The 13,641-nt window shown below is 49.1% G+C and overlaps 1 protein-coding gene across 1 annotated transcript in view; it reads right to left on the reverse strand.

Moving 5' to 3' along the window:
* LOC126471599 (uncharacterized) overlaps positions 1–13,641 on the reverse strand; it is a 133,588-nt gene that overhangs the window by 91,024 nt on the left and 28,923 nt on the right. Inside the window, exon 2 of the mRNA XM_050099836.1 lies at positions 7,495–7,689. Coding sequence (XP_049955793.1) covers positions 7,495–7,689 — 195 coding nt within the window. The remainder of the gene's footprint in view (positions 1–7,494; positions 7,690–13,641) is intronic.

Genomic DNA, 13,641 nt, shown 5'->3' on the forward strand with positions numbered 1-13,641 from the left:
GTCCCGCAGCCAGCCAGCCAGCCAGCCAGCCAGCCAGCCAGCCAGCCAGCCAGCCCTCCGGTGGCAGCAGCAGTCCAGCCAGCAGCAGTCCAGCCAGCAGCAGCAGCAGCAGCAGCAGCAGCAGCCGCCGCCGCCGCCCCGGCCCAGTCCGCGGCAGCAGCGTCCCTGCCTCTCGCCGTCGCCGTCGCCGTCGCCGTCGCCGTCGCCGTCGCCGTCGCCGTCCGTCGTCTCCCAGTGTGTGTCCTGTCCTTTTAGTGCTGTGTTTTCTTTCTTCTTCTTGTCGTCATGTCCGCCCCCACCACCACCGTCACTACTACCACCACCGCCATCGTGTATACGTCCCCTTCCGCCGCCTCCACCACTATCACTTGGTGTGCCCAGTCCCACCCCCCTCCTTCCATCCCTCCCCTCCTCTCTATCCCTTCGCCCTCGCTCTTTGTCGCCCCCTCTCCCGCCTCTTCCTCTCGTGCTGATCCTTTCCCCCCACTCCCCCAGCCTGTCACTGCAGCTCCGGCTCGGGTGGTGGCCCGTCGGGCCACTGCCCACGCCCAGCTCTCCCCGTCGCCATCGCCATCGCCATCACCGCCACCACCGTCATCGTCACCGTCACCATCACTGCCACATTCGCCTGCACCGTCACAGTCACTCTCTCCGGCGCCGACTGCTGCGTCCGTGCCGGGACCTGTCCCTTCCCGCCACCTCCCCATCGTTCCCGTCCCTCATGTCACCACCCGCCCATCTGCCGCTGTCAAACGCCCTAGTGGCGCCTCCACTTCCTCTGCTCCTAAAAAGGCTCCACCCCGCCCCCCATCCCCACCCCAAAATGCCATGGACGTCTCCCCACCAGGCCCCGCTCCCTCCTCCTCCTCCTCCCCACCTGGTCTCTACAAATATCTCCTGTCCCATCCCGATCCTTCCTTCCTCGAGGCCCGGAATCTCTCCCTCCTCCTCCGCCAACATTTCCCTGGCGCCCCCATCTCTCTCCTTACTGCCCGACGGGATTCTGTTCTTATCTCCTCCCCCAGCCCAACCCTCCATACTGACATCCTCTCCCGCCTCCCCATCACCCGTTTTGGTCCTCACGCCACCCTCACCCCTGCTCCCTCCCCATCTCCTACCCGCCAACCCCAACCCCCGCGTCGCCCGCCGACCCTCACCGCCGTGATCACTCGGCTTAGCCCGTCGATCACGGAGGAGGAGGTGCTGGCGGAGCTGAAGGCCCATCCCACCCTGGAGGTGCGGGCAGTCCGCCGCATTTTCAACGCGACCGGCCCCACCCGCCTTATGCGGGTTTTCTCTGAGGACGCCCCCTCCATTGACCGTCTCCTGAAGGAGGGTGCCCTCCTCTTCAATCAGCGGTTCAAGGTCGACCCCTCCCGTTCCCCCCCTCAATCCCTGCGCTGCCAGAGATGTCTGCGCTACAATGCACATCCAACAGCCGAGTGCCGCGAGGCCCCCACCTGCCCGCATTGTCGGCAAGCGCACTTCCTCCGGCAGTGCCCCAACCTCCAATCCCCTCCCTCCTGTAATACCTGCAGCCTCCCCCACCCCACCTACTCCCAAAAGTGTAAAGCCCGACCTCCTCCTACCACTCCTGAACTCACCGTCCCTGTCCGTCCCCTGGACGCCCCCACCCCTCCTGGCAATTCCCTTCGTCCCCCCCCCCACTGCTGAGGACATCATCAGGTTCCTCACCATTGTCCTCCAAAACGTCCATCCCTTTCAGCGCCCCCACACCTTACAACAGAACTCCCTCGCCGCCCGTTCCATATTCCACCTTAAAATGTACGCCACCTTTTCCAATAACCAGGCCCATTTCACCTTCTCCCGCCTTGACACCCTCGTCTAAGTCCTTATCATGGCGCGACAGCATCATATCCTTTTCAACAATATCCGCTCCCTTCCCGCCAACAAGAACCTCTTCCTGCACACCCTTGCTACCCACCGTGTGGATGCCTTCCTCCTTAATGAAACCTTCCTCCAACCCCACCACTCCATCCACACCTCCCCCTATCTCCTCCACCGCTCCGATAATCCCCTCCCAGTTGCGCGTGGCGGAGTTGCCATTGGCCACCACCGCCAGATCCCCGTTCGGCTCCAGCCTCTCCTCCCCGACCCCACCGAACACCTGATCCTTAGTCTCTTCTTCCCCGGCCTTACCATTACCTGTGCCACCATCTATGTCCGCCCCAACGCCCCTCTTCCTTTCGACTTCCTCTCCCACATCGACCGTACCTTCTCCTCCTATGTGATCGCCGCCGACCTCAACATCCATAGTCGCTCCGCTGCCCAGTTACGGCGGTGGCATCGGTTCCTCTCCTCCCTTCAAGGCGACCTCATCCCCATCCCCCAGCACACCCGTCCCGAATCCCACTCCACTCCCGATGTTATCCTCTCCTCCCCCAACCTCCTTGGTCGCATTACGGTGGATGTCCTGGAGCCTATTGGTAGCGACCATCTCCCTGTCCTCCTCACCGTGTCAGACGGCCGTCGCCCCCGCCCCGACCCTCGTCATGACCCTCCCCCTAAGTACATCCATGACTATTCCCGTGCCAACTGGAATGCCTACCGGGATACCCTCTCCACTCAGGTCGATGGCCACCCTCTCGCCTACCGCCGTCCCGATGATGTCACCCATGCCGCCTCCTTTCTCCAGCAGACCTTGTCTGAGGCCGTGGAGGCCCACGTCCCTACTGTTGCCATCCACCCCCACCGTCCTACCTTACCACCACAGGCCGTCCTCCTCCTCCGTGAATCCCGTCGTCTCTACCGTGCCTTCCTCCGCACGCGTGACCCGGACACCCTACGACGCCACCGGCAACTACAGCGACACATTCGGAATTTGCTCGTGGCCAAGAAACGCCGGGACTGGCGACAGACATGCACCCGTTTAAATGCTACCCTCCCTATAAACTCGTCCAAGTTCTGGACCGCCTTCCGTCGCCTTACCGGAACTAAACCCTCCCCCTACTATCCTCTTCTCCACGATGATCACCCCTTCCCTGACGCCCTTAGTAAGGCCAATCACTTTGCCTCCTACCTGTCCGATGTGTTTTCCATCCCTGATGATCCCCAGTTCGATTACTCCCTCTTCCCAGATATCCGCGATCGAACTGACACCTCTGTCCCTCCCCTCACTCCTGGTTTCCAGTACTTGGACAACCTTCCACACACGGACCTTAATGCCCCCATCACCACGCAGGATCTCATCAATACACTCCGCACCAAACGCAACACCGCTCCTGGTCACGATCGTGTTACCTACCGTCACCTTCGTGAAGCTCCTGTCTCTTTTCTCTCCACCCTGGCCAGGCTCTACAATGTAGTCCTGTCCACCGGTTACTACCCCGACCTGTGGAAAACCTCCCGTATCCTCATGTTCCTCAAACCTGGCAAACCGCCGTCCGCCGTCTCCTCCTACCGTCCCATCAGCCTTACCTCGGTCTTCAGCAAGGTCCTGGAATCTATCCTCACCCGCCGCATCCACCAGCATCTCCGCCAGCACCGCCTCCTCCCCGTTACCCAGTGTGGCTTTCGGCCGTCCTTCTCTTCCGACGATCTTCTCCTTCACCTCACTCATCTCCTTTCCGAACAGCTCAATTCCCGTCGCTCCGCAATCTTCCTCTCTCTTGACCTCGAACGCGCATATGACCGCGTCTGGCATTCCGGTCTCCTCTTCAAGCTCCAAACCTTCGCCCTTCCCATTAACTACGTTCGTCTGATCGGTTCCTTTCTCTCCCGCCGTCCTTCCCATGTCACCATCCATAACACCGATTCCTACACCTTTTTCCCCTCCGCCGGTGTGCCCCAAGGCTCCGTCCTCTCCCCCCTTCTGTACTTGTTGTACACGGCGGACATGCCGCCGCCGTCACCCCCTGTCCACCTTCTCCAGTTTGCCGATGACACCGCCTTCCTTGCCCTTGCCCCCACCCTGCGACGCTCCCAACGCCTTCTCCAATCCCATCTTGACCGGTTCACCGCTTGGTGCAACCAGTGGTTGCTCAAGGTCAATCCTTCCAAAACCCAGGCGATCATTGTAGGCAAAACCACTCCCTCCTTCCGCCTCCTTGATTTCTATCTCACCGTTTATGGCCGTCCCATCGCTCTCACCCCCACCCTTAAGTACCTTGGCGTCACCCTCGACCGTCGCCTCTCCTGGACTCCCCATCTCCAGACAATCCAAGCCAAGGCACGTTCCCGACTCCGTCTCCTCAAGCTCCTTTCCGGCCGAACGTGGGGTTTGGACCCCTCCACCATCCTCCACACCTATAAGTCCCTCATCCGCCCTATCCTCTGTTACGCCCATCCAGCCTGGATCTCCGCCCCCCCTTCCTTTTATAAATCCCTCCAAATCCTTGAACGCCATGCTCTCCGCCTTGCCTATCGCATCCGTCTCCCTTCCCCCACGCGGATCCTGTATGACCTTATCCCCTTCCCCCACCTCCTCCTCTTCCTCGAAAGTATACGAATCCTATACACCTCCCGTAAACTCGATCCTCCTCACCCGCTCGTCTCCCCGATCCTCTCCCACCCCCGCCCGCTGCTGCGCCTGTACTCCCATGTCCCACCCGGTCTCCATCTCTCCACCCTCCTTACCCTCTCCCAAGGTGGTTTCCGCCAGCTCCCTCTCCCTGATGATGTCCTCGTCCCCTCCATCTACCCCTCCTATCAACTTTGAGCCTGCCCCCCCTCCCTCCTGGTGTCCTTTCCCTGCAGCACCCTCCCTCCTTTCTCTTCCCTTCCCTTCTCTCTCCTTTTCCCCCATCCCCTCCCTCCACCCCTCTTCTTCCGGGCTTCCCCTCCCCCTTCCTCTCTCCCCCCTCTTTCCCCTGCCTGTGGCGTCCCTGCTCTCCCCTCTCGCTTTCCCTCTCCCCCTCCTCCTCCTCCTCCTCCTCCTCCTCTCTTGGCAGGTCCCCGGACTCGCACACGCATCGTGAACTTTCGCGCGCCGGAGATCATCGCCCTCGGTTTAGTGTCTGTGCCGTCGTGTCTGTGCCTCAGTGTTTTTCGCCGTCCACGCTCCTTCGTTCACGTGTGTCATCTACCTCGTCAGTGTTTGTGCCCAGTGCCGACGGTTTTTCTTGTTTGTTTCGTCAAGTGTGAACGGCTTCATGTTTTTTTAACTATTGTATCTCCTGTTTTTTAACCACCATTCTGTTACTTGTCTGTCTCCCTTTTCTTTTTCTTGTACTGCTTATGGCTGAAGAGCGGAGTACGCTGTTCTGCTGCCAGCCCACCTTGTATGGGGTGTCCAAATTACAATAAAGAAAAAAAAAAAAAAAAAAAAAAACCGCACATCGGCAGTTCATCAACCGCCAGCAGACGTGGATAGCTGCCGCCCTGGCAGCCCGGCTTGGACCTTCTCGCTGATCTCTGGATTAGGCTTGGTATATCGGAGAAGTCTCTGGCGGAGACTAGTAGGAAATTATTTCAGTTGTTTTCTATATTATTCTTGCATGTAGTTGTGATTCGAAGACGGATCACTGTTTTGTGTTGGTGTTATACTTGGAGAATTTGTTTTGGTTAATTGAACAGTCCAATAAGTTGTTTTCGGACTTCGATCGTTTGTTTCTTCTGCTTACGCAGACATATCAATATTGCCATTCTGGAAGGCACCAACATTAGTCTGCATCGATTCTTGGCGACCAGGTCCACAGCTACAGGCAGCTTGTTGCACGTGCGTGGTTCGAAGAACATCACAACGAGTTTACCGTACTCTTTGGCCACCAAATCCCTGAATTTAAAACCAATTGAGAATCTGTGGTCCATCTTGATCGGGCTGTTCACGCCATGGATCCTCAACAGTGAAATCTAGCGCGGCTGCCCACGGCAGTGAAGTCGGCATAGCTCTATAACTATGTCGGTACCCAACAGAACCCCACTGACTCTCTGCACGTCCGCGCTGCAAAACCGGATTATTCTGGCTTTTGACAGGTGATCACATTAACGTGACTGGATCATGTATAATTGTTGTCAAATGGTTCAAATGGCTCTGAGCACTATGGGACTTAACTTCTGAGATCATCAGTCGCCTAGAACTTAGAACTAATTAAACCTAACTAACCTAAGGACATCACACACATCCATGCCCGAGGCAGGATTCGAACCTGCGACCGTAGCGGTCGCGCGGTGCCAGACTATAGCACCTAGAACCGCTCGGCCACCCCGGCCGGCAGTTGTTGTCAACTGCGTTAGGAATATTTGCGTTTAATAATAGAAGTAGCTTTGCACTTGCTGGGTTCTGTGTCAAAACGCCAGCGTCATGTTCCGCAACATCGACAGAGCAGACTATCGATGTTTATACTGCAACCCAAAACCGAGCTTCCTTACATAGCAGAGTATATTCGCCATTCCGCCACTTCAAAAAATACAAAGAGTAGTGGGGAGGATTAGCAGTACAGTCGCATTTATGTTACTGTTTGGAAATAATTTCTGATACACTTACCACAGCCGGCCGCGGTGGTCTTGCGGTTCTAGGCGCTGCAGTCCGGAACCGCGGGACTGCTACGGTCGCAGGTTCGAATCCTGCCTCGGGCATGGATGTGTGTGATGTCCTTAGGTTAGTTAGGTTTAAGTAGTTCTAAGTTCTAGGGGACTGATGACCTAAGATGTTAAGTCCCATAGTTCTCAGAGCCATTTGAACCATTTGAACTTATCACATCAATCCATCCTCTAACTCCACGTATCAAACAAAATTTTTCAAAATTCCTGCAGGCATCTGAAAACATTCCTCGTGTCACGCCTATAAGAGATTATGATGCATAGCAAGTAGTCATCCTTTCAGATGCGGTTTCGTATGGAGCAATAGCCAGTATTAGTGCTGTATGAAGCGGCATGTATCGCTCGCTGCCAACCCATGCTAGCGGGCTTCAGATGAGATGGTTAACATAGCGCGTGTATTAATCTGTGCTATGAAGTTAATTTCAGGCACATGTATCCTGTTTGGTGTCGTAATTTCTTCAAATTTGAATGTGTATATATTTACAGTGGGAGGTAAATGGTAAATATCTCTGTTGACCAAGGAAACACGATATGATCCTACTGTCAGTGTAATCAATGATTAAATTGTTACAACTTTCAAAAGAATAGAGTTTAGAAACGCATTCTCAAAATCCAAAGTGATTGTTCTCCACATGATATACGCTTCTCGATGAGAAATAGTGATAAACGGAACCGACATCCCATTCCGATTATCTCGATATTGATGTAAATTATTGGAATGACGGTACCGTAGAAACCCAATGTCTAGGGAACATTGAATAACAAGGTTAGGTGAGATGTTGGAATAAAATTTAAGAAATGAAGGTGGTATCAGCTGTAATTTGTAACATGATTTTAACTGCTCCAAATATTGTACAAATTTCACAAAGCAGGTGGCATCAACCTTTTTTGTGCTGAATATGTATTTAGCTTTTCCACCCATGGGAACGAACACCTAGTACAGAACATTAGTTGAATATTTATTATAATAAATACCAGTGTGCCTTGCATTACCTCCGCACGAACTTTTCTATTGCTTCCTTGTTATCTTCTTCGCAAACGGATACGGCAGGTAACGGTAATTCCCAGTGCAAGTAATCTGTTTCCATCATGAGTTCTGGCATGTTGTATGCGTCACGTTCCAAGAATAATCGTAAAAGCACGAAAGAAAAGAGGGACAGAGCTGTTCCATATAGTGTCGCCGATATGCTGGAACCAAAAGAAAATGCATTTGTAGTAGAACACTTAAACAAAGTAGTTTTGCACAGAAAGTTTGTCATAATATCAGAAGTAAGGTGGATCGGGTACTGAGAAATAATTTTTTTCCTAGATACAAGTTGCCTGAGTGATATCGATACATCTTCCAAGAATCACTTATGTAGGACGGCTAACTACTTACCTCTTTCCAGAGTAACTATTTAATAACAAGGTACGTGACGGGATTACACGCAGTAGCAGGAGGCAGTGTACAAAGCAGTGCATCAACCAATACCGTCGTTCGGCCACATGGGTCAGTCATATATGTTTCAAGTTGTGCATTTTTAGCATTCATTTTTCGAATCAGTCTTCTTAGAGTGACCGCTGTTTTACTACTGCTGAACACTTAGTGGATAACATAGAGGAACTACTGTTCATTGAACAAGTGAGAGCAACAGTAGTACATACTCAGGGTGTTACAGAACGATACCGACAAACGTCGGGCAGTTGTAGAGGATCTCTTGAGAAACAAATTGACGATAGGAACCCACGTTCGTAAACTTCATCCATCGACGCTACAGGGAGTTCAAGTTACAGGCGCCTGAGGCGACGCCACTTCTTTGGCTCAGTGCACACGAGCGAACTAATATCGTGAGTTCGTAGCGTCATTTTCTGCCGCGTTTCAGTAGTGCATGAGAAACAAATAAGCAGCGCACATATCGGCATTGAGACTGAAATATGGGACAAATCTCGCAAGGTGCATCGTGAAGGGATTAAGAAGAAAGCAGCATTGTTTCAAGTGTGTCTAAAGTTTTGCGAGAGTGTAATCGTATCAAGGACGCTCCTTTCACCAGACGTGGACTACCCATTGGGTGAGTCTAAAACCTCCTGTTGCGGTTCTTAATGTATTCATAAGCGAAATACGCAAATCCTGCCTGATTTCTCCTGCCTACGTGCATAATGGTTGGCTTCCAATCTAGTACTGGTGCGCGACTATCGCTGCGATGTCGTCGTGTGTGCACTGAAACCATTTCCGACGCCGCGATCTCGCATCGAGCACGCGCGGTTGTCAATCGCTCTTCTGCATCGAGCTTTCGGCAGCAAACGTGACTTTTTATGCTTAAGCATAATGTCTTGCAATAGACGTGGGCTGTTTTCAATGATCGTGACTGACTGTCACGCTCTCCAACGGAGAAGATAACTGTTTACAATATGCCACTGCGATGTAGGGTAAACCGGGAGGACACTCGTGGGCTACCAAATCCACCTAAGCTACAGTGCAAGAGCGTTGCACGAGATTTTGGCCAAAATCATCATTAATATTGAAAACCCCTTGTTCTTACAGTTACAAAAAGTAAAATTAACGTTTATGTAAATTTCATCTCAAAATAACATTTGAATAATTCGTTTATCTGTCCTTCTTACTAAGAAACTTCTGTGTTTGTAAGGGCATATATATGAGAGACAGGGACAGAGAGAGATAGTGAGTGGGAGAGAGAGCTGTTGCAGCGTCTTCACTGGAGAATTCATCAGTGTTGCCAGTTGTCAGGAGAGAGAAAATCTCCAGCATGTGCAACAGGACAGAAACAGAGTAAACTGCCGACGCTGCGAAATCAGAGGTGCATCACACACCCAAGTCTTCATGTGAATACTAACTTAGAAAGAAGGTTTCAAATTTGATGATTTGTGCTTTAAAACTGGTAGATAGTTCTCGGGATTTCTGGGATGTTGCTGTTAAAGTGAAGAAGGAAGGAGCGACGGAAATTTGATATTTAATGTCCCAACGATGACGAGGTCATGAGAGATGGAACAAATGTTCAAGCTGAGGGAAGTAATAAACGAGATCAGGAGTGTCCTGTTGAAGGGTATCAACCCAGCGTTTGCTGTTAGGTATTTAGGAAAACCAAGGAAACCTAAATCTGGATGACCAGACAAAGATTTGCACCACTGTCCTCTCGAATCTGAGTCCAGTGTCTTACCACCTTCCCATTTCCTTCGGTGTCCATCTATTAAAGTGATGACTAATGAGGTCTCTTCCTCCTAATCAATTTATTATATTGGGAGACTATTATTGTGGTGCTAATCAAGAGACACAAAAGTTCCTATATTTTAATCATTAGGTTTGTTTGCTCCTGTTTTTGTTGCATGAGACGTCTGTTACTACCAATCAAATAACATCCTCAGTCAGGACTTAACAATATTTTGTAACCACTTCGGCCAGGTTTTATATGACCTAAAATCACCATAATAAGCACAAAAAATTTGCTGTTTTTATCAAAATTTACAAGAATATGCACAAAACATAAAAATTATGAGCTAAGGATATTAGAGTGAGGTAAAAATTTATTTTGTGAAGTAAATTAGTCGGTCTGTTCAAATCCCGTCCGACTAACCAAACGCAAGATTTCTATGGTTTCCCTAACCTAATTCACTTACGACAAATGACAGGATAATTTATTTGACGATAAAATTTCCTTTACTCTTTCGCTAGACGTCAAATGGTCACAGCTGGTACCGTTGGATTACATACGCACAGGAAACTGAAACACTTGCCGAAAATCATGTATGTATATTGAAAGATATTTTGCTCCTGAGGATAATGATCTTACACATGCCTCGGATACGTTAAAACGCATTTACACAGGATGAATACAAGGTCTTCTGGCAACCTTTCGGAGGTTTTCGTTCACAGGTGCTGAGTAATTTGACAGGAGGGGCTCTTTGGCACCTGTGGCTCATTAAAAAGTAACCTGAAGTCTACATCTTCATCTACACCAGTGCTCTGGAAGTCACTGTGCAGGGTATGGCAGGGGACACTTCTTATTCTATCATATGCACTATTAGACTTTCTCCCCATTCCACTAGCGTATGAATATGGGGAAGAAGGATTCCTTAAATGCTAGTGTGTGTGACACAGTTAGGGGGCAGTAATATATTCCTGTATTTCACACTTAACACTATTTCTTGAAACGTTGTAAGTAGGCATTTGCGGTTCATTACGCCTATTTGGATGAAGCTCCCCCGTGAGTGAAAAAAAAGTTACCATTTCACTGTCCATTTTGTATATGTTCAGTATGCCCTGTTAGTGCTATCTGGTGCCTCACCCTTTAGCAATGTTCTAGGACGGGCCGCAGAATTGTTTTTTAAGGCATCTGTGACATTATTGTCACACATCGCTACGCAGTATTATTTCATTTTCTGCGGCTATTTCGCAATTATCTAGTAAGTTGGAGCAGTGTGTCTGAGAAAGCAGCCCTGCTCCCGTCGTGGAAAGTTGTCTGCCCGCGGAATAGTCCATATAGCCTCTCTTGTTTGCAGAAAGATCGTCGTTGAATCTCATTAACTCGAGCAATGTGAGACAAGGCAGTTCGTAGAAACCAGGCAACGACCCGATCTGCAGTTACTGAAAACCGGTCTGGCGCCTGAACCACCCAGGGCCACTGTACGCCTACGTCCTGCGGCCACTAGAGAATAACTGAAAGCAACATTCCTTCTTTCCTGCACCGTTTCACCAGACAGGCGCCGTGGCACCATCTCGCCAACATGGTACAGTCATTTGTGTTGACTCTAAAAATTTGGTTCAGCCAATAAAATTGTGCTACGCTAGATGGAGTTCTTGGTGCGTAATACTGACCAGTCATCAAGACAATGCTCCGGCCAAGTGCCAATTTCGTGTTAAAAATGTCCTTCTTTTACGCAAAAAAAAAGGGAAGATGCATGTGCTTTCTCGTGCTTGTTCAAGGATTTATCTATAATTCTCGCCCATCACATTCGCAACAGCATCCCATTCTTGTGCAGTTTTTGAAAGCAGAGAGTTAAGGTCTGTGAACCTGATTTCTGGGCACTCTACTCTGAGCCATTGACGGGGCGGCGTTATCTCTAGCCGCAAATTAGTGTTGGTGGCGCACGCTAGCTGTTTAAGCAGATGTAGTCACGATCCATATTCTACACAGCTAGTTACTTGCTTACTTTGCCACACAAGTGCGTTGTTCATTTTGAATATATTTGTGGCTTCTCGTTGTAACGTTGTCCTTGATTAAGAAAGTTGCCCAGATAAACAGAGCTTATCCTCTAGCTCCATATAGTCCTCCGCAGTTTTTTTTATATTTCCGCTGTTTTAGCGTGATTTTGTGATCTAATTTTAACTATACAAAAATTTTTTTCTCCGTTTGTCTCGTTGTGATTCGTGACAATCGTTAGAGCAAATAAATAACTGTTAATCTCAGTCTTGACTTGGATTTCAAGATCATTCTAAATGGAATATGTCAAGCTAACGTAAACAGCCCTGCTAATGAGCAGTTTACTGTATAGTGTGGTTTTTAAGACTTATCAGTCATCTGTGAGCGTTACATTTACGGGCATGGCCATGTGCACAAAGTGAGCTTTGATTGTACAAGTTTTATTTCTGACAAACCTTGGTATAATGTGTTACATTTTATCCTCTAATGTGACAACTTGCCATGAGGTTCCAAGTCACAATGGACAAGTTTTGTAACAAAAAATTTTGAAGACCAGAAGATAACAGCGAATTCTGTCGAAAATGGTCATCTAAAACGATGTATTTATGCGATCTTGGCAACAGAAAGTTTTTTAACAAGTAAAACAGATTTCTCCTTCTCATTTCTCAACATGAGATAATTCAGTCACGATCTTTAAACTTGTCCAGTTTAGGAGATCCTTTAAAAATAAATACAATCGGTCGTATTCCCAATTGGTTCAGTTCACTGTGTCAGCATTGTCCTTGTTCACAGTGACCCACTACAGGGATAACTTACTTATTATTCTGTCAAAACACCGGACACTGCATTTGCTCATCTCGTATCAGTGCGATTTAGGTTCTGCTAGTGTTATTTTGTCAAAGGAACGAGCATCGCAGTCGCTCGTCTTATATCAGAACGAGTCAATTTCTCTTGTCATTCTGCGTCAAAACAACGAGCACTGCACTCCTTCGTCCTTCGTCCTGCATCAATACGCCTTACACTTGAGTAGTACCTGACCACGATATTATTGCCCTTGGTATCCCGTGACCATTATTGCAAACACACGGCGACGTTACAGCAAACAAGTACAATGGTACCTAAGGAAAACGAATTGCATTGTGAATGATTTAAAGACTATTGTGCATATACTATCAAGTGGTTCAGCGTGTCGTCGTCAAATATCACATAAAAACTCACTACAAGCCGACCGAAGCGCTCTCACTCCCAAATGCAATAATACTGTGGTCAACTAATAGTGCTGTGTGAAAGCTACGAGCGTTGCACACTGCTCGACTTCCACCACCGCACGGGTACAAGAGGTCTATATGGTTCAAATCTTTTTAAGCTGCCTACAGTTTCCCAGTATACTATCAGCATTCCAAAGTTTGCCACATGCCGATGTGATCATTCCATTTCATATTCCCACAAACTGTTACACCCAGGTATCTCTAAGAGTCAGCTGATTCCTACAGTGGCTAAGTGATATTCCAGCGTTTTATAAAGTGCACAGTTTTACATTTTTAGACAGTAAAAGCTTGATGCCAATCTTTTACGCTACTCTGAAATAACTCTCCATTGCGAATACCAAGCAGCGATCTCCCTACCAAGAAATCCTCGATCCAGTCACAATTTTCGTGTCCTACCCAATATTGCTATACTTTCGTTAACAAACAATGGTGTAGCACCACATTTTTTGAGTCGAGAATCATTGCGTACACCAGTTTGACGTGATCCATGGCTTTCACAATGGCATTTGAGAAAAGGGCGCGCTGGGTTTCTCATGAGCGATGTTTTCGGTCCTACTGCGATACTTCATTACGTCTAAGCTCAGAATATGTTCAAAGAATCTACAGCAGATGGACGTCAATAATATTAGACGGTAATTTCTTGAGTCGCTCCTCCTTCCCTTCTCGTAGATGAGTGTGATCTGTTTCTTTTTTCCAGTCGCAGTTTTTTGTTTGTATTTTTACATATTACTGCTAAG

The sequence above is a fragment of the Schistocerca serialis genome, chromosome 3 (genome assembly GCF_023864345.2).
Source record: "Schistocerca serialis cubense isolate TAMUIC-IGC-003099 chromosome 3, iqSchSeri2.2, whole genome shotgun sequence".
NCBI classification, from domain to species: Eukaryota; Metazoa; Arthropoda; class Insecta; order Orthoptera; family Acrididae; genus Schistocerca; species Schistocerca serialis.